This window comes from Calonectris borealis, chromosome 1 (genome assembly GCF_964195595.1).
Source record: "Calonectris borealis chromosome 1, bCalBor7.hap1.2, whole genome shotgun sequence".
In the NCBI taxonomy this organism is placed as follows: domain Eukaryota; kingdom Metazoa; phylum Chordata; class Aves; order Procellariiformes; family Procellariidae; genus Calonectris; species Calonectris borealis.
This window is the reverse complement of record NC_134312.1, coordinates 108,230,517-108,256,874: the sequence shown is the minus strand read 5'-3', so window position 1 is coordinate 108,256,874 and position 26,358 is coordinate 108,230,517. Positions and strand designations below refer to the sequence as shown.

The window sequence follows — 26,358 nt, the reverse complement described above, 5'->3', positions numbered from 1 at the left end:
AGTCGCACCCCAATAATGGTAGAGGGCATTCTGGCATATATAGAAATTCATGAGTCAATGTAGTTTTTCCAATTGTACATTCCATAGGTTTTAAAAATGGCCTAAGGGCTTGTTTTTCTGTGACCTCCAAAATTGGCATGTAAGTTTTACTTTAGGGGTCCTGTACAACTAGTTACTACAAAGTGTGTTGCTCCACTATCTACTAAGAAATCTATAACTTCATTCCCCAGCTTTACTGGAACCAGGGGATCAGCTGGGGAGATCTTAATACTTTCCCCCGGCCCTCTTCATTCAGAGTCAGAGGTTCCCAACATAACCAGGTTAGCATCTGTCTCTTGCCCCCCTTTCTCTGTAGATTAAACAAACAGTTTTTCCCACCGGGACATTCATTTTTTCCAATGTCCCTCCTTTTTACAAAAAGCACACTGGTTAAGGCCCAAAGAGGCATGGTTCGAGGGATTCTGTCCTCACCCTACCCTGTTCCATCCACTTCCTCCCTCTGCCTGAATTTTCAGCGATCGCAGCTGCTAGCAATGAGGCTTGTAATTTTATTCCTTTCTGTTTTTCTTTAAGTTTTTCTCTTTTTTCTTTCTTATCTCTATTATTGTATACCTTGTACTCTATTTCAATTAATTGTGATGCAGACATTTCCCCACCTCCATCTACTCGCTGCAGTTTCTTTCTAATATCAGAGGCCGATTGTCCCATACATCTATTAGCCTCATCCTCTGGATCTAAATCATCCATCTGTGAGCAGTTTTACAGAATCTTTCATAAAAGGCTGAGGGATTCTCCTCCAACCCCTGCCTTATTTCATGTAACTTTGCCTTCCCTCCTTTCTACTGGACCCCCCTTGGGGACCAACATTTACACATCTTCAGCTTCCCCACAGTCCTTAACACATTCCTTTCCTTTTCCACAGCTCTCACAACAATTCTTTTTCTTTCCTTTCCCATTAGCGTTTCCTGCTAACATACACATTCCATTTGCATCATTCATCATCAGTTTACATTTCTTACGAGTTTCATGATCATTTCTCAAAGTGAAAAACAAATCAACATTTATATAAAACTTCATTCCATTTCTCCATTCTTCTAGAAAACAACATTAATTGCAAAATAGTATTATAATTCACCGGTCCATTTTCTGGCCAGACCTCACCATCGTCCAATTTAATATGGCCACCATTGGTTACAATACGTTCTTAACCTATCTTTTCTTAGGGGATCCTGTCCAAACTTATCCTAATTTTTCAGCATGCATCTTAAAGGAGAGCATAGGGGTACCTCAGTGGAAGCAGCCGCACCCATATTACACGTAAGATTTTTTCCAAGAATTCCTCGGCTTCATACACTCAGCTCCGGTCCCCCGCCGGCACAGGGAAAATCTCACCCACTGTCAGTAAAAGTGAAATCTTACCGCGCGCTCAGCTCCGACCCCCTGGCGGCAAAGACAAGATTTTTTTACTGCGCAAATCTTACCACGCACCCAGCTCCGACCCCCTGTCGGTAAAAAGGCTTTACCTCGCGTCTACATGAGAAGCCGATACTTAAGCTCCAGCCGCGGGCCTTTTTTCTAGGCGCGTCTTATGCAGAGCAATCCCCAAAAGCGGCTACTTACCCCTGCAGTCCCTTGCCTCCTTGCAAATATCTCGTGTTGTTGCGTTGCCTGTCGCCCGTCAGTGGAGAGGAACCGGCGGAGTCCCCGATCAAGAGGTCGGTGCGCGCTGGAGTCCTACCCGGTCCCGTCTCCCGTCCGGAACGGCAGGACAACCCGGGCAAGGCTAGAACGGCAGTCCCATCTGGGTCGCCAAAACTGTTGTCCCTCAGGTGGGGTTCGTTACCCGGTGTGCAATGAGCCAATCTCACACAGAGCCAAGATATTTGTTTATTCCATGTCTGCGCAGAGATGGGTGCTAGGTGGTAACTCCACAAAGCTAGCACACCTCAGTTAACACGCGGTAAGCATTTTTACACATTCCGAGCAACAGTTACCAGTACTTTTTACATTTACACTTAGTCACCCTTACTTCTAGTGGTTCTTGCAATGGCTGGTCTTCACTTAAAGTCACAGTGTCCTTTCTTTTTACTGCTCATATTCAGTGGGGAAGGGGCTTTGTTGGGTAGGGGGCTTTCCTGCCCGGGGGTGGATTTTTTACAATGCTAATTAGAATAGGTCAGGGTAGGTCAGACTACTCTGGAGGAATTTGCTGGGCTTTCCTAAACAATGGGGTTAATTGGTAGTTCTTATGTAGTTCCAAAGATGTACCTCCTCATTTATCTTACCAGAGTCTTCCTGGGATTCACCATCCTTGGTGCATCTAATCCCTAAGGTAAACAATGTCAATGTAACGTAAAAGCTAGCTATTTGATTAGGCTACAGTAGTTTATCACAAATCTATAAAGTCACCAATTATTATTACAAGAACTACAGCATTTCCCATTAGTCAACATTTATCAGGTCAGCAATTATCAGTAGTTACCAGGCTTTGGTATCCTAAAATGACAGCTGTGCTTGTTGGAGTGACGAAACATTGTCTTGCAGTATCTTAGACAATGCAAGTTGATAACGTGATGCTCACTTTAAAATGAAGATGACTTCATTCACAAGTAAACATGCAATAAAATAGCATTAATGCTTAGTGAACATTTTAATACAAGATTTCATGATCTATGTTTTAGTTTTCATTAACTGTAGACTGTAACTTATATTTTACCATAGGAATTTCAGATATATTCTTTTTGAAATATAGACAAATTCTGCATTTAAGTAGAAGTACTAGTATCTACCACTAGAAGCAAAAATGAAATAATAATATAAAAGCTAGACTTAGCTGATTCAATATTTTACTCGTTATTTACTCCAAGCAGTGATTGGAAAATTTCATGGAGATTTTCACTGAAATAAATGTTGGTATTGTCTAAGTAGCATTGACTGTGGTTTGTGGTTTGGTTTTTTTTTTTATTATTTAGTCTTATAATCTTTTTTTTTTTAACTCAGGGCTGGCTTGTGAATTTGAACAAAAATTAACATGTGGGATAAAGTGGTGTATTAATACTTTTCCATTAATTGTCTCCTGCTACTTGGCAGTGTTCTGATTTACCCACTGAGGACAACTGAACTTCGTAACTTAGGTTACTAATTAAATATTGCCTGAGCACTTTGCCTGTGTTAGGTTTTCTAGTTCTGGTAGCATCCACTCTACTATGACATTTACATCTGTTCACATCTGTCCCAAAGCCATATTTTCTGAAAGAGTATGAATTATTTCTACTAATAGGTTTCTAATCAGTAGGTATCAGAAGCTGCCCTGCAGATGCTGCTTCCTTCTTTGTTTGACTTATCCCCATAAAAAAAGGAGAGAACATTGAGCTATCTAGTAAAATAGTGTAAACAGATGTGGTGGTTTTGGCTATAGCATGGTCTTAGCAAAACTTTATCAGGAACTTCAACAGCATTAAGGCAGAATGACTTTTATTTATTTATTTATGTATTTCCACTCCCACCGCACTGGCTGTTACATTGAACTAATGTTGAAATCCAAAGACTGTAGGATTGTTTATACCTTCATCATGTACTGAAAACCATCTCATCCATCTTTTTCTAGCTTAGATCATACACAAAACAATCACGCACATATTGCTGGGGTGTGTGATTAGCAGTGTTCCAGATGACACTGAGGTTATGTTGAATGCTGTACTTATTTTCTGTGCTTTTTGTGCTTTGCCTGATAGCATCAAGACAGAATGTCATTATATCTAATTCTCTTATAATTTCACCTGTTGTGTTTTTTTTTTTCCTTGTTTTTGTATTAGTACTAATGTAGGAGTATCTCATGTTGTGGCAGATGCTAGAAGTGCGATAAAATCACTGCTCTTTTTTTGCTTTTGTATGAGATAATCCTTTTTACTGCTGAATTATGTTCAGTAATGAATTGTAATTGTGAATTACTTGGTTTGTGGCAGAAATATTTATAAAATATAAGACGAGATTTTAAAGATACATCAGGACAGAAGTATAGAGAGGTAAATTGAACAGAGATGACTTATATCTTGACTTTTGTTGGAGTAATCTTAGTAACTTTTTGTTTAATGCTGCAGTATGAACAAGGAAACATTAACATTAAAGGTAAGATACTATAATAGACTTGCACATTATCTTTTTTTTCGTGTATGTTTTGCATTTTTTGTTTTTGATCAGTGGTTTTAATTATTCTGTGAAGTAATAAGCAAAAAGGTGAGCCTAAAACTTTTTCTGTGAATTAGTTGATGAGGCATATATGAAACTAATCTTCTCAAGATGTGTAATACCCAGTCATCTGCAATAGATATGTGAACCTTAACGTACAGTAAGTATTAGAGTACTCTGAGTATGTATTCAAATAAGTGTTAATGCTTACCTTTTCAGGAGAGCTTCATGGTGCAGCTTCATGGCAGCTTTCAGTTAGTCGTGATATTGTAGGATTTTTTCCAAAAGCGTGTTTTTGCCTGACAGCATGTAACAGCAAATTTGAAGTCATTGCAGTCCATCATAGTAATAACTACTTAGGGAGTCTTAAAGTCAAGGATTATTCACATGCTCTATGCATGCATGAGATATTCCTGTATTGGAAATCCTTGAGGGAAGAATGGAGAAGGAAGCTACATGAGTAGTTCAGGATACACCACCAGCTGCCTGCTTCAGTGCAACCACTTAATCATCTTGACTAGATCACGGTTCCATCTCACCCTCCAGTAAAAGGAAAAGTATAATCTTGTGCCCAGTTAGGTCAGGGGGTTAATTTTTCTGTTCCTTCTAAATTAAATTGTATTTGTAAGATTACTGGGAGGTGGGGTGAGGGGGAGCCATAGTGGAAGAATCAAAACTCAAGAAGGGAAAACACCATTTGGGGCTGTCACTTTCTGGCACATAGACAGTGTCTGTGTCTGCCAGAAGAGAGGCAGTGGAGTCAAGTTTTTGGTTTTGCTTGTTCTTTCTAAATTGGAGTATCCTTTTGGATACCTTAGGTGTGCAGTTCAGTTTTGAAGGAGGGAGTCTGCTGTGCTCTGTGATTGATTTCTTGTGTGTGTTTTTCTTCCATCCTCTTACATGTACATTGAAGGAAATAACTTGCTGACTTGCAGCACAAGATAGCTGAAGGTACACCCAGCCATCACAGGAATGCCTGGTATGAGCCCATCTCGGAACACAGCTTGAGCCTTTCTCCTTGCTGATTGGCATGGTCTCTGCTGCCTGCATCTCAACCCTTTCTTGAGCACAAATGGCTTAATTAGGATAGAGTGAGGTAAACATTAGTTTTGTGATAAACATCAGTACCGAAGAGGAAGAATTAGTCTTACTATGACCTGAGGAGGGGTTTTGAAGTGGGCTGTATAAGATGGAAGGTTTAACTTTTTATGGGATGTCCTGGTTTCGGCCCTTTTCAAAGGATTTAACATGGCCTGTAATTATCTGTAGAATGTACTACTTCGAGTTTTGAACATTATCAACAAACCTTTGTGTATAAGAAAACTAATATCTTGGATTTGCATTTTGCATTTTTTGCTACTAATTTTGTTACACTCTCATTTATCAAAATTTAGTTGTATCTGTTCTCTTCTTTGACTTAAGGCCCTCTAAAGTTTCAGAAACACCTCAGCTTTGGTATTCTTACTGATACCGTTAGTAGGAATTTCTTAACACTAGTGGGGTTTTGTTTGTTTCTTTTGAGAATAAGCAACAAAGTAAGTTGGTAGACTTGTGTGGAGAGTATTATATATGTCTCTAGTCAATGTATGAAGATTGCTTTTCAGTCCCACGTACTGGGAAATTTTTGATCTTTTACTTTAATGGTGATTTCAGTCTTTTTCAGTGTTGTGTATGGGTTCGTGGTCTAGAGATACTTTTTAATTAAATTCTGTTAGATTTTAAATGTCTTTTTGTCAACAGAAGGGAGAATAAAATACATCTTTGTTTTCTAAATGTGCTCTAGGTTTATCTGTGCTTAGGTATAAATTGTCTGTGGTTTTTTGGGTGCTGGCAGTACAGATTACGAATACCTTTGCTATACTGGTAATAGAATCTGGTAGCCATTGAAAGAGTCCATTTGTGCAGCAGTAGTATAACACCTTATTGCTATGGCAAGCCTTAGTTTAATGACCTGAGTGTTAGTAAAACAGAAGCTCAAACGTGGATTCACTCCGTAGAATGGATCCTTATTCCTTTCCTCATAACTTTAGAGAGAAATGAGGCATTGACAATATTTTTAAATGTGTAGTGCCTAGAATATAATTAAGATACTGATGTTAAATGGCTTTTCTATGACTCAGCAAAACAGCTGATCAGAAAATGGAGACAAATGTTTCTCTAACCTGCAGAAGCTGATATAGCTTGTATTTAAGAAGTGCAGTCCAATTGTACTAGCATGGCAGCTCCATTCAAAGGATTTTCAGGATCCATGCTAGAAAAGATGATTTGGGCTAGCAATTAAAGGGGGCTTGTAAAAAAGATGGGGACAAACTTTTTAGTAGAGCCTGTTGCAATAGGACAAGGGGTAATGGTTTTAAACTAAAAGAGCGTAGATGTAGACTACATATAAGGAAGAAATTTTTTACAATGAGGGTGGTGAAACACTGGAACAGGTTTCCCAGAGAGGTGGTAGATGCCCCATCCCTGGAAACCTTCAAGGTCAGGTTGGACAGGGCTCTGAGCAACCTGATCTAGTTGAAGATGTCCCTGCCCATGGCAGGGGGGTTGGACTAGATGATCTTTAAAGGTCCCTTCCAACCCAAACTATTCTATGATTCTATGAATTAGGAGAGCTGACTTCATTTTTATGAGAAGCAATGTAGAGGCACAAACTATTGTGGCGTGTTTGTTGCAGAAAAATTGTTTGTCAGGCTAATATAGTCTAATTAAATATGCAGTAATGAACTGTATCTGAATGACTGACGCTGAAGTTAGGAGTGTTGGACTTCGGTTTTCTGTTGGGTGACAGTGTCCTTGCATTTACTCATCTCTACAATTTGTCTGTTAATAGTTGTAATGAGGAGCATAACAACTGTGAAAGGATTATAATCTTTTTCAGAAAAAGGGTATTGCAAAATTTGGCTAGTGTTGTGATAACTTTTTAATTTTTTTGACAAGAGTTCAGTGGAGATTTGGGATGCTGTGACTTGTCTTAGTGAAATTGCATTACATGGTAAAGGCTGTAATGGAAGGTTGGCACTGGGACTTTCTCCAGGGTGGTGGACCCAGCACAAATCTCTTCCACATACCTTACTTATACAGAGTCTCCCCTCCGCCAGCTCCTCTCTTCCTTATTCCAGGACTTGAGTAACAGGGTAAGGCTTCATTGGAGAAGGTGGAGGACAATGTTCAGGCTCTCCTGCTTCCCTGCCCCAGGCAGTGGGAAAGCAACTGAGTGTAAAGGAAATACAGATGGGCAGAAGAACAGTATGTCGAAATGGCTGCACAGAAGAGTACGGGGCAAGGCATAAAGTTGCTATTGTAGAGAGCATAAAATCAGTGTTGTAGAAACTTCAGTATTATCAATACCTAGTAGTCCTGATAGTTGTGAAGGCTTAGAGATGGCATATTCATCATCAGTGAAAGTAAAAAAGTAAAGTGAAAAATAGTATTCTGGTGGGCAATTGAATGAAGAAAGTGCTTTGGGTTGTATTACTTTCTAGTGATAGAGGGATTCATTTTTTTTACTTAATCCTTAGTACTGAAAAAAAATGTAAGTGGAAAAAGTATAAACACATTCTTTCCAAGGTATGCTGTGCTCAGACTGAGCCCCTGGAGTGCACTCAGGGATAATCCAAGGTTTCAGACCGCTGGTTAGATACACTATGTAGAAATGCTGGAGCTGTTCAGTTCTCAGTAACCATGTAACCAGGGTTGTGATGCAGTGTTGGTAGGAATTTAGGGATACTGCAAATGGGTTAGAAAGTACATTTTCAGATAAAAGATGATGGACACCAAAAAGCAAAGTGAAGAAAAGGATGAATGCAGTGAGAAGAAAAATGGACCTATAATGATTTCTCAGTGTTGTGGTTTAACCCGGCAGGCAGCCAAACACCACACAGCCGCTCGCTTACTCCCCCACCCCACCCCCCCCTCGGTGAGATGGGGGAGAGAATCGGGCCAGGGAGGGAGAGGGAGTAAAATTTGTGGATTGAGATAAAGACAGAAGAGAAAAGGAAGGGAAAATAATAATAATAATAGTGATGGTAGAATATACAAAATGAGTGATGCACCCAGCTAGTCCCTAAGCAGCGATTCCTGCTCCCTGCCTGCCATCCCCCCCTCAGCTTATATACTAATGAGCATGATGTCATATGGTATGGAATACCTTGTTTGCCAATTGGGGCAGCTGTCCTGGCTATGCTCCCTCCTAGCTTCTTGTGCACCTGGCAGAGCATGGGAAGCTGAAAACTCCTTGAGTAAGTAGTGTAAGCACTACTTAGCAACAACTAAAACATCAGTGTGTTATCAACATTCTTCTCATACTAAATCCAAACCACAGCACTATACCAGCTACTAGGAAGAAAATTAACTCTATCCCAGCCAAAACTAGGACACTCAGACATTAGTGTTTGCAATGCACTTTCAGGTGCGTCTGCCTATATTGTATTTGTGTGTGTGTGTATATGCATGCAATCCACTGAAAATTTCTAAAATGCAGTTGACATTTGAGATTTCCAAATAAAAATAGAGCTTATGAATTACTTCAGATGCTTTGAACAGTTAAAGTTGCCAACTGTTGTACTAGAAATTTATGAAGGAAGGAATACTTTTCAGGTTTCAGTTGTGGGGTTTTGTTTGTTTTGGGATTGGTTTTTCTTCTTCTGTTTCCATACCTGGTCTGTTTGTGGAAAAGGGATACAAAGCATACATTATAAAACTACAAAGAACTGTTAATCAATGGGTGGTAATACACAGTGCTTTTGGGTGTCCATCTATTGAATCTGGCAGATGAAAGGATGGGAGATGGTAGCCATGAGTGGAATCTGGAAGCACACAGGGATCTAGAAGCAAATGTAAATAGAAAGATTATTGGAACAAGGAAAAGATCATCATGCGTGTATGTGTAAGAGGTCCTCCTTTAAGCTCAGTCTGCATGTGATATGGATTTGATGATGCCTTAAATGTGTGTATCTGTAGTCCAACTCAGTTTTTTAGCTTTGAAAGTCTCCGATACAGTCTCTGATATCAGACAAAACAATATCAGATTTGTACAGGTTTTCATATTTTCTTTTCTTTGAAAACTTTTGTGGCATTAAAAGAGTAACTTGTGAGAACTTTTTGTGAAGCCTAAAGTTAAAATAAATTGTTCTTTCCTCTCTCTCTCCTTTTCTTTTTCTCTAGGATCCCGTCTCCGCCAGGAGGACTTTCCACCACGGATTGTGGAGCATCCTTCAGACGTGATAGTCTCTAAAGGAGAGCCAACAACTCTGAACTGTAAAGCTGAAGGACGGCCAACTCCTACTATTGAGTGGTACAAGGATGGAGAGCGAGTGGAAACGGACAAGGACGATCCACGCTCCCACCGCATGCTGCTGCCCAGCGGATCTTTATTTTTCTTACGTATCGTGCATGGACGCAGGAGTAAACCTGATGAGGGAAGTTATGTTTGCGTAGCAAGGAACTATCTTGGAGAAGCTGTGAGTCGCAATGCATCTCTGGAAGTGGCATGTGAGTAGTTTTATATGATTAGCACCGTGTAAAACTTTATAGTTGCTTTTATGCTGTCATCCAGCACTTGCATAGAGTCAGCAGTCTGGGAGATAACAAATGTAGATAAGTATGGCATTTTGTCATTAGCTATAGCTCTTAGTCAAGGCATTTCTACATGTGTTTATGCAGTAGCAGTGACCATACAGAATACATGATTTATATTGAAGCAAGGTTCTAGCCCGTGTATAATCATGATTGGCACAAACATGGACAAAGGCTAATCTTCCTCTAAAGAATAATCTAATTTTTAAATTATGACTAAAGTTAGTTATACTGAAACTAATGTGGAAAAATAGCTATCATTTAATATAAGGTGCACTGTCTGTTTATCTAGTCATCTGTTACCTCAACAGAAGCAGACAGCTTCTTGGTGACTCATGTTCTGTACTGCTGGAAACCTCAGTATATGCTCCTCTATCATAAACTTGATACAGGCCTCATTCATTATATGAATGGCAAGTGAAATTGTTGGCCATTTCTCATATCATCCAGAGCAGTCTTATTCTTTATCGATTCTCTTTGTCTTGAGAGAAGTCATCATGGCTCTTTCAGAGACCACCTGGCATGCATGATCTGCTTCCTGTAGAGTTAGCAGAGACATTCATTATATTCACATAGCAAACAAGCTCATCATACACAAAACACAATGCGTTGTATGTTATTTTTTGCTGCTTAGTTATTCAGAATATCAGCTAAGGGTAGCTATGTATCTTCACATAAAGGTGTATTTTAGTAGATTTATGAATGCTCTTCTCTTGCTGGACTTCAGTTTTTCCCCCACAATTTTTCATATGGCAGTAGTTTCACTTAAATGTGTTTGACTGAAGTAGGACTTTAGCACAAACTTGTATTGCTTAATTGATAAAGAATGGATTTAAGTGCACATTAGAAGGTATGTTGGTTTAAAGGGGGCGGCGGGAGGGAAGCACGGAAGAGAAGTCTTTATTCCTGATGCAGTCCATGAATTTTTATAGCTAATGTTATGTGCATTTGAGGCTTCAGTCTTCTCAGAAATTGCCATTTTTGAAATATTTAGATGGTGGTATAGGCCAAATAGAACAGACTTGTTCACTACCTTTTACTTGTCATAACTTAGATTCAGAACTGTTTCAAAAAAAATGAAAACAGCTTTGGAACACGTTCAAGGCACAAGTAAATGTGTATCTGCCAATAAAGGCATCACAGAATGTTACTCAGTTTTGGTAGGTATTTAGGAATCGAGAAGACGACCAATTTAAGGAAGGCTGAAATCTATGTGAGTATGATTCTAGACAAATTTACTTGGATTATTTCTGTCTTTGTACATGTAGTTTTTAAAGTGTTGAGAAATCCTATGAGAGAGGCATAAACACTTTTAAATCTTTATTGCAATCCTGCTGAGGTGCAGACATCTCCTGTTGAAGTTCAGAAGATCGTTTAAGTTATACCTGGAGTCCTCAAATTAAAGTGACTGATTATTTAGAAATCTAAAGGTGTTCTATATTTCATCAGTTTTCACTGATCCCTACTTCAGTGACTGCTGAGACACTCTTTTTACAATATCCCTAGTCTCTGGAGTAACTGTTTTAACCACTGTAGCTGGTGGCAAGTCATGCATGAACTGTATGTGAGATAGTAGAAGACTTGAAAAATAATAAAAGCATGTCTCATTGTCAGAGGTATTTTAGAGCAGGATCATAGAACGTGAAACCTGAGATCTGAAACCACAGCCAAAGTTTTTTGCAATAGCAACGTGCACCTGACACCAGATTATTTTGCTGTTTTCGTAGCTTTGAAATTTAACTGACTGAATTCCCCAATTAAACGATTTAGCAGTCTAAAGCAAGCACCCCTGTTCCACTTCAGCAGTGCTTTGTCTTTCCTTGAGCTGTACCGTGGCTGTGATTACAAGAAGGTCTTCATCAAAGAAAAAAAATGTAAATAATATGTACACTGCTTGTTTACTTAATTTTAGAGATTCTGCTGGTTTTATGTTCACTGGTTTAAAAGCACATGGCAATGCTCAACACATGTATCAAAGGCATCCTCTGGAGGATGATGGCAAAACTACCCGGTTTCTCTTAGTTTTGAGACACTTTTTAATATGATTTTTGGTTCTGAATCAAGTTTTCAAATGACTTTCAGGGAACAGTTATTTTAAGGCTTTTAAACTGTTTTTCTAATGTCAGCATTTCTGGACTGAAGAAGATGGGCAGGTCTGCAGCAGTCTGTTTGCTCGCTAGGGAAATGAGTTGTTGCTGACAGCCTGTTGTCAGCAGTGAGTCCTCATTCACCTGTTCTCAACTGCTGCTGAAAATTGTTGAGTTGCCTGGATGCTGCAGCCCTGTCCACAGGAGCTGGGACAGCCACATGCGATCGGGTCTTACTTGTGCTATCTGTAATGGTGTTGAAAACTGCTCTTTCCACACTAAGCCAAGCTGTTTTCATCACCAGAAAAAGGACGGTTGTCCTTCGCTGACAACAGGGTTTTGGATTATTATCTGACTGTAGGTGGCCTCAAATTGTGCCATTAGAGACAAACTGCTGCTTTTTACAGGTTTAAAATACCTGTGTGCGCTGTTTTAGTGAAAGAATCAGTAATTGTTTTACTTTGCTTATTAAATTGTCAGTTGCCAGTAATGTTCACTTGCAACTTTTGAACGGTTTATAAAGAAATATTTATTGGTTTTATGTATCTGTTAAGTGTGTTCATGCTTATGCATTTGGATGATAAACAGTGTTAATTGTGGTTCATTCTCTTCTATTTCCTGTGGGTTTTTTTTTTCCCGTCCTCCGTGGTTACCTGCCAGAAAAGCGCTGGGATTGAAAATCTTCTGATGTATCTATATTTATGTGTAAAGACAGAAGAAAAACTCTTGAGTGAAATTCAGTTGGGGCATACAGTGATTCAGAGCAAAATGTGGCCCATCTTGAATGGAATCATTTTGCCTCTTGGTTTTTTGGAGTGATTTTTTGCAAGTTGCTGAAGTCCCTAAGCTCTTTTTTGATCAAGTAGCAGTTATCATCTTTTCCAAACATGATGAATTTAGGTACCAGCCCATCCAAAGCAGTTAAGCATGCTTTTAAATCCAAGCCTATTCAGAGCATGTGCATACCATTGAGGGCAGATATTTTTGTGCTGATGTACGTCCTCAGAAAAACTTCTCTGTGCCAGTGAAACTATGAAGAACTATGATTTCGGAAGTTACTTAAAAAACATCATTAACATACAGAATGTGCTTTTAGAATTTTTTTGCCTTTAATTTAGAAAGTCTTTATTCCTGAAATGTTTAGGAAGAAATAGGAATTTGTATTTAAAGGCACAGTTTAGGATTGATATGACCTATTCTATTTCATTCTTCTTTTAATGCATTAATCCATGGTGTGCTTTGTGCAGGTTACTTTTTTCAGTAGGAGCTTCCTCAGAAGGAAAAAATAATGCTAATGCTAGCAGCAAAACCATTCCTCCACTGTGTATGTGGCAAATTCTGATGTAGTATTTTTGTGTTATGGTTAAATCATTAAAAATAAATGTTCTAGTCCGAAAACAACTGCAAAGAATTGTATTTAAAAGAGTAAAACATCTTTCTTTTGATTTTGTGTATTAGAATTTTTTATTGAAATTGAACAAGGATTGGCATTATTAGAAATATGTTGATGCTCAGATTTTCTTGGGAGGATTTTAGAAAGGGAAGTAGGCTTGAAATAGTTTGACCTTTTATGAAACTGCTTTCGTCTTTGAAAGCCAGAAGTTTTAAAATAAAAGCACAGTTTTTCACAATGTACGAATTGACACAATTGAACCTATGTGGTGGAGTTTTCCAGTGGGAATATCGGGAGACACATGGCTAGGATTTCAGTTGCAAGCACTGGGGCGCCACATGTAAGCAAGAGAAAGAGCATGAGGGTCCTCGCACTGACTCAGGCTGCCTCCAATCTAGCCTGAGTCAGCGGCAGCCCCCAGAGATAGCAGCTGTAGCCCCAGGTGTTAAATATGTGACAGCAGCTTGATCTATCGACCACTGTAAGAGAGGGCTTTGGCCTAAATGAAAATTCATGAAAAATTGATGAAGTCCCCAGATTATTTTTTTTCCCTTTTCCTTTTCCAGTGTTGTGCCAATGCAGCGAGGAGAGATTAAATGAGGTGTTGAATGCTTTAGTGACAAGGAGGTTGTGGTTCAAAGGTCAGAGGTCAAGGGAGGGGAAAAAAGACCAATTTTCTACCTTACTTTCCTCTAAAAGAAAACATGAGGCTTTTCAGATTAGCTGGGATTTGCTGCCATTTTAATATAGAATAAAGCAGGGGAATATTCACAAATAAGATTCTTTTCTGCATGGGTTGGCAAAGGGTAGGAGTGTGTGGGTTGGTGCTAATAGAAAACAGTGGAAGACTCTGAGTCATAATTCAATTGGAGAACCAGAAATAGATTGAATTTTGTAATGGCAGTATAAATTTGGGCTTCCATCTTTCTGAATCTGTGCTTGAACTGAAGTCATTTGGAGAAAGAAGAGGTCTTGCATTATTTATATGTCACAGATTGCTTGAATAGCAGGCTTTGGAACACTCTCCAAACATAATGATCCTGTTTATGTTGGATCAGAAACTGAATTATGTTTTTATCTGTAACAAGAGAGGTTATAATAGTACACTGAGTTTAGTGTGAAGCATCACAGGTGTATTCCAAAGCAAGCATAAGCCAGATCTTGAAACACAGGCGACAGTAATTTTACAAATAAAACAGGTATGTTTTAATATTCAGTGAATAAAGGCTGAGAGGTATAAAATATATGCTATGCAATCAACTCTATACCATAATGTTAATGACTATTTGCTAGCGCATGTGCAAAAGGCTGCACTATGTTCACAATAATGGGATTAATAATTTCATTCGAGATATTCAGGGTAAAGACCACCTGTAAAATAGGATAAAAAAAGAGCACAATATGTGACTTTAAAATGGGTGGATGATTTTTTTCATCTAGTTTCTGTTCAACATATGACTTAAACATAAAAATTGTTATTAAGTCTGTTACTGGTAATTTCAAAGTCTGATTCGCTTTGGGGTTACTTTCACATGTGGAAAGTAGATCCTGTTCATTTACTTATACCCCTCTCACCCTCATCCTTCTCAACAGATTGTGAAAAGCTTCCTGTCTGAGGTGGCAGTCTTTTGCTCTCATCAAGACAGAAGTAATTATTGTAGAAATTGAAATGCTGGAGACTGTGGTCCTGTGGATGAGCCATATCAGAACATTGAAAAGCATCATGCTTTTTCTTACTCTGCATTTCTCTAAGAAATATAACAAACCATGGCTATTATCACAGCACACTTAATGAAAATAAAATTCCCCTTGTAGAAGAAAATAAATAAAATTGTATCTGATTAGATAATCAGGGAAGAGGCAGATTTCATAAGATGGGGGGGAACACTTCAAACCCTCTCTGTACTTCCGAAGCTTGCAGTAAGCAATTTCTGTTGATTAGGATGAAGCCATTGGGAATACCATTGTTAGAAACCATTACATAATACAGCATTTCTGTATAGGACATAATTTAATTCTTACAGTCACTATTCAAAATTACAGAGGTTAATAAATACCAATGAGTGAAGCCATATCAGATAAATCCAGACCTGACTGATGCCTCATCGCAAAGTTTCTTTTTGAGCCAAAAAATTGGTTCTGATTATTTACTTATTAGTTTAGCTTTTAGCTGAGTATGTGTTTCTACTGCTTCTGAATTCATCTGGGATAAGAAACCTAGATATTTGAGAGGGCGTGATTTTTGTACCAGTAGCCAGAGAGAACTAGAGTTTTTATGATAGAGGTGCTCTTCATCGTTAACACGTTTCTTACAAACTGTGTAAGATTGTGCTTCAGCATTGATGCCTTCAACATGGACAAAAACAGTAGTTCCCGTCATCTCATCCACGAGGATTTAGACAGGTGACTGCATTGTTACATCTTCATTTCTTATCTTTGAGCTCCACTTGGACATGCAGATTTAAATATATCAAGTTCAAGGCTAAAAATGCCAATGACTCCTCACATTTAAGAGCTATCCAATCAACTCTGTACCATAATGCTAATAGTAGATAGTAGATACAAAAATACTTAACATGATTTCAGTCATTATATCAAGATGTACAGTGCCTGTAAGTTTCTCCAGACCTTGTTCTTGTTCTCCATTTTCTTTTTCTTGCTCTTTTCATACTGTGGTCATCTTATAATAGATTTTTTTGGTAGGTATTCGTAGCACAATGAGCTCTAAAAAGAGGTATGCAGGCTCGCACAAAACAAGCAGGTTTGGGTACCAGAAGAGCGTTCGTTGTGAGCACTTAAGCTTAGATGGTTATATGTGCTGAGAAGGATACACCAGCCTAGCGAAAAGTTTCCTTAAGAGCTAATCCACTATGTGAATTAACTCCTTCAGAACTGGTTAGTATGTCTTTGCAATGGGCTCTCTTGCACTGTGTAGACATACAGTCTAGTATCATCCCCAGTGTTCCTGTAGTAGAAATAGTTTCTCGCATCCAGAAATGGTTAGAGAAGCTTTCTGTAGGATGTCTAATTTATTCCTTGAAGTCTTCTCCCCAGGATCTACACTTTTTCCCCACCTACAAGAGAACTTTCAATGTTATATTTTTAGAAGCTATTTGCAGTGTGCTCAATCTGATTCTGCTTCTAATAATTTCTTGCACATTTCCTCATTTGATTTTTATCGGCTTCCTTCTTCCCCTTGCCTTTGATTTTATTTTATTTTTTTAAATCAAATCCTGCTGTTTATACATCTCTGAATGCTCTACCTGATAAAATGTTGAGAGCTAAGGAACTACTGATGACTTTACAGAAAACTTGAAAGAGATCAGCTGTCGGCTGATCTGTTAGTATGCACATCATCATGTGCTGATTTCTTTTTGGGTGACATTTCTCTGGTTTTAGTTCATCTGGGAAATAAAGGAGAACAAGATAACATTGCATTTTTACAACTCTGTTCCTTTTGCTCAGGAGCCTATAAGCAGTATTTGAATGTTAATTGACATATTAGCTATTGTTGGCACATGCTTCAGACATGTACTATTCTGTAATGTCAGAAAGGCTTAAAAAAGTACTCATTTGAAGCGGTACTTCACACCATTCGTTTGCACATGTTGCATGATCTCAATTCTAACAAAGTTCATTACTATGGTAATTAACAGTAATTACTAGGGTGAGATTGGTGGATGTTTTATATATACACATATATATGTGTGTGTATATAGTTTTTTTTTTTATTCTGATAATCATTCTATTTGAGGACACCAGAACCTTATCCTTCTTCCTTTTTTTTTTTTTCTTCTGTCTTTGTTCAGATATGTTCATCCCCCTGTTCCTGTTCTTAGAGGACTAAAATTTAATCATGGCTTTGGTGATACTTCCACTTCAAATGCTTCCACAGATGTTATACTCTGAATAAGTTTCTAATATTTGGAATTTATGTGGGAAATGAAGTGGTGGTTTTGTTCCACTCCTCTTGCTTGAATTTTTCTAGTGGCAGTGATGTGAATGTATTGGAAATTTGAAAATTGCTTCATCATTTAAGAGGAGTGAAGCATACACAGTCACTTTCTGCTGTCTCATAGATCTGTCTGCCTCTGTACAAAGGGATGTAGAGATGTAAAGAACTGGATCCCTGAGTCCCCTGTATTATACACAGCTGTATTTTGTAATTCCATTCAGAAACATTTCAAGCTGCACTTTGAAAAGCAGTTTGATTGCTTTCCCCTTCATCCCCGAGCTCACTCCATTCCCTGTTTCTGTTGGAAGCCTGTCTTGGAACTTAAGTCTTCCAATGGTGAGAAAAATAGTTCTAATGTTTCCAGTGTAAACATGCTTTATTTATGCTTGTTCTTGTGATCTGATTTTCCTTTAGTGTAGTTGTTTTCTCTCCTTTGTATTTATAGACCACAGTGGTATCACTTCTCATCTCTGCTATTGCTAAGTTAAGCAAGAAAAGCTCATGTCTTCTCTTGGAAAATATGTGCTGATTCTAGTAGCCATTCTTCACCTGTTCTAGTCTGCATCCATTTTCTGAGACATGGGTGGGTAGATTGCATATAATATTTCAAGATTTGCATGCTATGCATTATGAACTAATGTTAATAACTACCTTCACTGTTCCCTTATCTATCAGTCCTGTGATCATGTTTAACTTTTTTTAAGCATTTGATAGCTCATAGTCATTCTATAGTAATCTGATGCAGATCTTTCTCTTCCTCTGTAATTTGTAACAGATGAGCTTCTGCTTTACAGTAAAATTCTCTGTGATCAGTTCGAAAGCATATGATCTTGCACTTTCTATTATTCCACTTCATCTAGTGTCTCCTACACTAGTCTTCAATGTCATCCAGTTCTTCCTGTTTAATGTGATCCTCCTGTTGGGTCCTGCTGCGCCTGTTGCCTAATCTTGTATGCCGAAGTAGAAGGCATACAAGATTGTATGCCAAAGTAGAAGGCCTTGGCATTCAAAATTGGCAATTTCTTAATCCACCTGCATCTTGCTGGAGGACTTTGCTTCTACTAATTGGACTTGAACCTGCCTCTTGCCCACCCATTATGCAAAATCATTTGATGAAATAAATGGGAAAGAAAGAAGTTTCTGTCAGCCTATGAAGAGAATACCAACCCAGCAAGGTTGAGCCACGTGAACATTGCTTGTGGAAAGGAAATAGTTTCACTGACTCTCATTCTGCTTTTGTTACAATCTCAAAAAACCAATCCATACATGAGAATCTGAGGAAAAATATCCCCAGTTTAAGTGGATAAAGTGAGTAGCAATCCTGCAGAAGAATTTACATTGGTTAATCTTTTGAATTATTTTTTAGATCATAATGGATGCAAAAAGTTCCCCATTTGCTGCATATGTGCATACACACAAGTATAATTTAGAGGGATGTAGGCGTGGAAAAAGAATAAAAGAATTCATTGCAACCCTCTGACTTCAACTTTTGGAATTAATTATTCAGTGCTATACATAGTGCACTTGGTGACTCACAGTATTATAAATCCCTAAAGCTGACAGATAATAGGATGATCACTTTGTGTTTTAGCAGAGACAGATATTAAACGGAACTTTAGGTGTAGTTAGAATGTAAGAATTCCTGTGTTTTGTCCAGAAGAGCACTGTTGAGGTAGTTATATAAAATTTCTTAGTTTTTATTTTATATGGAAGAAAGAAATTAGTGATGATGAAAGAAATGAAAGAAATTAGTGTCCTCAGGACAGCTTTCAATTTATTTCCATGATAGATGCAAATTCTTCACAGGTTTTACATGCACATATAGCCTTTGGAATATGCAAGTTATCAGCTGTTAGTATGAAGAGACATTTTGGTTGTTTTGGTCACACAGTGGTTTTGAGAATGATACGTTTTTATTGTTTCTTAGTTTTGAAAACTGGGACTGTGATCTCAGTTTTCAGGAGACCTTTCCTCTTTTATATTGGAGGCAGTGGCATAATGCCCTACTGGGTCACACCACTTGGTCCATCTAGCCCAAGGGTCTATCTCGGATAGTGACAAACAAAGATACTGTTTAGGAGAACACATGAGCTTAAACACTTTAAGTGGCTCGTTCCCCTCATGGATTCTGGGGAAATACAATTGTTTTTCTTGGTTAGAATCAGAAAAAGACACAGACAGTGGAAAACCTGTAGTAGTTGAAAGCATCTGGTATGGGTGAAACACTGTCGCCTTAGCCATTGAGATATTTGTGATCTTTACTACAAGATTGTCTTTATGAAAGAGATGTGTACATAGAGTTAAGAGTTTCCTGTCCTTCTCTGCACCTCACTTTTATCTTGAAGTATAGAATATTTAAAAAGTTTTTAAATTAAGTTGATAACAAAGCCCATATGAGAGCACAGTTTGGGTATAAATTAGAAGTTACTGAAGCAAACTGGGAAGTTAAATGAACCTTTTCAAGGTATGTCAGGATGGCGTTTTCTTCTAGCAAAGCATCTTGGTTGCTAAAGAGTAAATGGCAAAAAAATTTAACTTGAAATTATTTTTGGAAAGTATTTGCTTTTGTGTTCCATCTATGTTGTTTCTAACTCTGTCTTCTCATTTTTATGTATTTCTTTTATATTTCAAATTTAGGATCAGCAACTAGGAATCATGTCTTCCTCAACTAGTCTAATTCTTGGGTTGATTAAATTATATTCACTCTTCGGCTTGTTGGAGAGGGAGATAAGTAGCCTGCAGTTTGGACACTCAGCTGGGAAATGTGATTTAAGCCACTCTAGGTGCTAAAGATACACACGGTAGAGTCTCTATTCATTCAATTAACATATATACAATTCTTATTCTACTGTAGAAGCAACTTAATTACCTGATTCAAACCTGTAAATTCCACTCCTAGAAATGCATGCCTAAAAGTCAGTGGTGGCAATACTGAACATCAGTCATGTTTTCTTTGAGATTCAGAGCCATCTGTTCAAGGTCATGTATCATGTTGATTGCAGAACCACGAGCAGAAACTAAATCTTTTGATTGGTAATATGATATCTTAAGAATATGAGCGATATTCTTCATTTTTATTTGCTTCCCTCTGCCTACTATAAAAAACAGGTGACTTTCTTCATGCTTTTCTTCAGATTGTGTTCCCATTTGAGCAACATCTGATTCTGATGAATGTATTAGTTCCTGTAAATCTTAGGCTTTTTAATAGATCTTATATGTATTATGTAAGCTTTGATTCTATCAGTCTTATTGCAAGATGTGGAAACACCCCCACCCCCTGGGAGCACTTAATATAAACTTTTCAGAAAGTGGGCCATAGGGAAAGAAATTGCAGAAATCCAAACAAAAAGGTTTTCCTTTGTCTCTAAGAAATTGACATCTTGCAAAAACAAAACAAAAAGCAAACCAACCAACCAAAAAAAAACCAAACCACCAAACACCACCACCACTACCCCACTCCCCCTCACCCCCCCAAAAAAAAGCAAAGAAAAAAAACGAACAAAAAAAAGGGGTGGTGGTAGTACAGTTTGATCTGCAAATTGTTGTAGAATTACTTCTTTCTCTACCACTGTCATTAGTCTAAATGATATCTCCACTGAAGCCCATGCTTTTACATTTGTTGTGAAATTGGAAATGAGGATTTTGGGAAAGAGCCCTGGATTTTTTTATCAAATAACTTGGTCAGATTGTAAGGACTTGTTTTCACTTGCTAGAATAAAAGCTTGTCTTTGACTATTCTTTGTATAATTCACTTGCTAATTTTGCCATTCATCAAAATATTTTGACTGGTTATCATAAATACACTGTGCATAAGTGCAGATCTAGGTTTATATGTCACTTTTCTCATTATACGCCTGCATACTGAACAAAGGAGAACTTGGTTTCTGTCCTAGTAAACCTCTTTCACAGTTGTTTTATTCCAGTGCTGCAGATGTGCTTAAAGGTAGTTTAATAATACTAATTTTCATCTCTCTTGGAAATAATTTCACTTTTGCAGAATGGATGTAAAAAGTAGAAGTTAAGAGCTATGAGAAAGGAACAGTTTTGTATCAGCATGTCATCAAGTTCCTAACAGTGACAATACAGAACTGGTGAACAAACAGGATATAGTGTGCAATATATTTATTAATAACATATTTATTTGCTAAAGTTATGGGAATATGAACTCTCAAATTATAATGAAGTATTGGCAATATTGTTTAGGACCAGCTATTTAACTATAATATATATTTCATATATATTATAATTTTATATATATAAAAATATGTGTGTGAAATACATATATATTATAAACATACATCTTCTAAAAAGTAGACTCTATCATTGATGCACATTAAAATTTCTAAGTAATGGACAGTGTAGAGGTCTTAGTGTTGTCTGTCACTGTCTGTGCTTCAAAGAAGCTTCTTTGTCAGGCACACAATGTGTGGTATAAAATGTATGTATTTCCATCCACTCTCACTGTATGCCGGAGCCAGTCTATGACATTGTGTACTCTTTCTGCTCCCTTTCCATTAGTCCAGTACGTATGCAAATAGTTACAGAAGAAATACTAAACTGAAATTTTTTTCTGATTTTTAGTGGTCCTCTCTTCATGCTTCTGCTGTGATACCTATCGGATATTTGTAAAAAAACCTTTTTTTTTCCTTTTTCTAACCAAGTAGACTAAAAACAACCCTAGGAACTCAAGGGGCAGTGTAAGTAAGCATCTGTACTTGTTTCCATACATAGCATCAACTGCAGGGAATATATGTACACTTGTGCCAGCCGTTTTTCCATCACCTATCCCGAACTCCTCAGTTGAGGTGACCTCTGAAGTGCCTGCTACAGTGAGTGATGGAGTTAATGAGATCCGGCGACACCATGACCCTGACCCCCTCATGGCCTTGGTTTCACTCATCCATCTTCCTAGCCCCACAGGCTGTGATGTGCTGCGTGGAGACAGGATTAAACAAGTGTGAATAAACAAGTTCAAAGCTTTCTGTCATGGCTGCCAACACAGAACATCAGGAAAATGAGACATCAATAATCCAATGCTGGGGGGAGGCATGTTGTTTTGCCATAGGAACACCTGGGAAAAGTATCATTTTCTATGCGATCAGTTTTTTGCATGCCAGGAAAAGTTTGTTTAAGACTTCTGTGTGGAGGTGCAAGATTTGGCCTGCCATTCTTCTTAGTCATGAAGTTGGCAGCAGTCAGACCAGAGATAGAATACATCATCCAGAAAGGTGCTGAAAAACCTGCTATAAAAGCAGCACCCTTTGCTTGTATCATGTGTTATTTGGGCTTTGATTCATCAGAAGTGATTGGAGAGGTTTTTTGTGGTTTTAACCTAATCTATTTACAAGAAAAAACAGTCTGAGTTGTATTGCCAAGATTATTCTCCTAAGGAAAATCTTACAAGATAAGTTTCGTACTTTGTCATAAACAAAACTTTTTTGCTATAATATAATTTCAGGTTGAATCTATATCTGTGGGTAAGATGCTGAGATAAGGTAGCTTTTCTGGTTGTGACAGTGGTTTAGGTAGTGTTTGTCTTGTCTTTGCCAAGACACTCTCTTTACCCTGTGGCACTTTCTGATCAGTTGACTAGTTGGTGATTAAATACATTCATTTAGTTCAATGGGTCAGAGCTGTCGTGGTGGGTAGAAAATTACTGATGGATTATCAGTTTCATCACCTCTGACATCTGGCCTTAGCATAGTTCATCATCTGAGAATTCATAACACATTTGCCTGAGCAATAACATGCTTAGCTACCTGTGTGGTCATAGATCTAGGTACTGGGAATGTTGTGTTCAGGATTGATAGGACAGGTGTCACAGAAATTAGAAGGGCATCATCTTTTTTGGTGATAAAAACACTCATTAGTACCAACTACTAAAGAGTGTGCTAAGGTCAGTAGCAAGCTTAGTAAGTTACAAAGCTGTAATTCACAGATATTTGTCTTTTCCTGGAGTGTTTCAAGAAATAAAAGTGCTCTTCAGAATTGGAGGAGCTTTGGCTTTAGAGTAACTGGACGCTTAGGAGGCAGAAAATATATAATGATTTTTGAAATCTAAAACTAGCAAATTCATTCTGAAACAGGTATCTTTTTAGAGACAGGTATCTTTTTCATTCCTGTTACACAGAAAATCTGACTGAGAGCCTATCTAAGATTAGCTTTTTTTCTGGAGTCCAATCCTGAAATTGCTGTGAGTAAGCCCAGTTGGAGATGGCACATTACTGTACTTCTAGGTTACAAAAACTTCTTATATTGAAATTTGTGGCAAAACAGGAGGATGCCCGAGAGATCTTGTGAATGAAGAGGAAGGACCATTTTAGACAGCCGAGCATTGTCAAAGTTAGCAAAGTAACAGTGGCTGTCATGGTGAGGAAGTTATTGCTCCAAAAATTCCTCTAATATTTGAGATCCATCTCCTCAGTGGTTTCTGTTATTGTTCTTGCAGTTTTTTATTTATATCTTTTTAAACTAAAGAGATTTCCACTCTTCCTCTTGTGGGAGTATTACTCTGATGGTTTGTCTACTTGATCACCAAACAAAAGATCCCCCAAATATCTCTGACTTCATAAAGATACAGGGAACACTCATACCTTCAGTATTCTGATCTTTAGAATATGAATTGCCATGTTTTCTACTTATTTCTCCATACTTTCTCCATGCTTTCTTGTAGCATTATCTATCCCAATAGCATCTTCCCACCATATTTCTACAAATCCTTTTCAAGTGTGGGGCATAGGGTGTTAAACATAAAGCTAGTTCGAGATTATATATGTATTCAATAATCAGATATCCAACAGTTCTTTTATCAGTTAATTGTTTTCTTCCACAGAAAAATTTTGCTATAATGTGGGAATGGGTAGTCAAACAAACTCCTGCACTTTAGCCTGTGATTTTACTGAATAATTCTTGTGTTTCTCATTTGAAATATGCACTTCACAAAGGCAGTTGACTTTTCTACTAGGTGTACTACCTGTTGTGTACCAATAATAAGAGAGGAGGAAGATGAGGAGAGAAAGAATGGTAAATGACTGGAATGAAAAAGAAAGGGCAAAGATTTGTTAAGAAAAATACTTTCTGTTCTTCAGCAGTTAAGGCCCTGTGGGAAGATTTTTCTTTTTCTGGCTTTATTGGAGTATCTTATGATTTTTTTTTTTTTTTAATCATTTCAGAGAGAAAAACATCTAAGGTTGTTATTTCCGCCTGATTGCATATCCTTATTTTCGGTAAACACTCAAAAGATAAAACAAGATTAGAGGCCCTGGATAAAAGGGAGATACCCTCTCCTGTTAAGTTATTTCAATAATGTATGGAGCTATGCTGGATATAACTGGTGTTATAGAATATCTGCTGTTATTCTTCTTGTTCATTATGTATCATAGCTCAGTGGCGAGACGCTTGTGATGTAGTTGCATTTATTTACCTTAATTTAAGGATGCTGCTATCCTGTAACTTTGAGTTTACTAGCTTTCCCTGATAATGTATACATCTTGAACATTAAACAATACTTAAATGACACTTTATAGCATTTGAATAGTTATCTCTTCCTTAAGGCATACTTTGTAGTCTTGATAATGAAAGGATAAGAGGTATAGTTTTTCAGAATGTGTGCTGATGTGTAGTGATCTTCCATAGTGGAACTGGACATCAACTTTGGCTAAAGTTACTGCTGCTGAAGTGGAACCCAGTGACAGAGGTAGGTATTTAACAGCTGCACAAAGGGGTGTAATATGAGTGTGCTATCCTATTGTTGCCATGTCAAATACAGTGTTTTCTTTGGGGGAATACTTGAAAATGGTATATTCAACACGCCATAGGTGACTTGCAGAGAAACGTCATTAAAACGGCTGAAAAGCTTATATCGCACCTTAAGTCCACTTATTTATAGATTGATGAGTTGTTGGTGCTCCTATCCTAAGGAGGTCTTTATTTTCCCAAAGTTGCGTGTACCTACAAAGACTAATCTTGGTGTCAGAAAGTGACATACAAAGCCCTGTCCTTCCACCAGATGCTTGATTTAAAGCAGGTGAAAATGTGCCAGTGATTTCAATCTAATTTCAGTAAGAACTTTAATAAAGGAAATAAAAATTTTATTTATAAGTAATATAAATAGCACCAGCTTCTTAACCCAAGTATCAGATATACATAATGTACTATAAAAGAAGTGTAAAGGGAATAATGGACCTGATTGCTTCAGAAACAAGTCAAACAAATGTCTGTTCCAAATGGCTGTATAGTCAGGAAAATTATGAAAATTAACAGGGTAAAAAATAAATGCCCAAAGAACAAGTATCAAACATGCTTCCCCCCTACCTCCCCCTTCATGGCACTCCTATGTTTCCTGTGTTGTGATTGACCTGTGAAGCAAATTTATCTAATACTCTTTTGGCATGTTGACCTCAAAGATACAATTTAGCGTAATGATGTATGCAGTAGTAAAGTGAAATCTAACATTAGTGAAGAAAATTCAAGTTTGTTTATTGTCATTATTTTTCATCTTGCAAAGTGGTCCAGACAACGCAGCCAGCTTGGGATTTCATTGTATGTGGCTTTGAGCAAATATGATTTTTAATCTATAACACACTGGACTTCATAAAAGATGATGAGAGGGAGTTTTTAGAGAAGTGTTACTTTCATCATTTAAAGAGTAATAAATCTTCTATGTTGGCATTATACTAGCTATTAAGAAATGTCTTTATAGAAGCAAAATTGTTTGTTTTACTTCTGTGTCCTGGTTTTGGCTAGAATAGGGTTAATTTTCTTCCTAGTAGCTGGTATAGTGCTGTGTTTTGGATTAGAAGAATGTTGCTAACACACTGATGTTTTAGTTGTTGCTAAGTAGTGCTTACACTACTCAAGGAGTTTTCAGCTTCTCATGCTCTGCCACGTGCACAAGAAGCTGGGAGGGAGCACAGCCAGGACAGCTGACCCAACTGGCCAACAGGGTATTCCATACCATATGACGTCATGCTCAGCATATAAGCTGGGGGAAGAAGAAGGAAGGGGGGGACATTCGGAGTGATGGCGTTTGTCTTCCCAAGTAACCATTACACGTGATGGAGCCCTGCTTTCCTGGAGATGGCTGAACGCCTGCCTGCCCATGGGAAGTAGTGAATGAATTCCTTGTTCTGCTTTGCTTGTGTGTGCGGCTTTTGCTTTAC

At 37.9% G+C, this 26,358-nt stretch overlaps 1 protein-coding gene across 1 annotated transcript in view; it reads left to right on the top strand.

The window, feature by feature from the left end:
* The window catches only part of ROBO2 (roundabout guidance receptor 2), a 496,976-nt gene that overhangs the window by 46,792 nt on the left and 423,826 nt on the right, over positions 1 to 26,358 (top strand). The window contains exon 2 of the mRNA XM_075170325.1: positions 9,352 to 9,678. Within this exon, the coding sequence (XP_075026426.1) occupies positions 9,352 to 9,678 (327 nt within the window). The remainder of the gene's footprint in view (positions 1 to 9,351; positions 9,679 to 26,358) is intronic.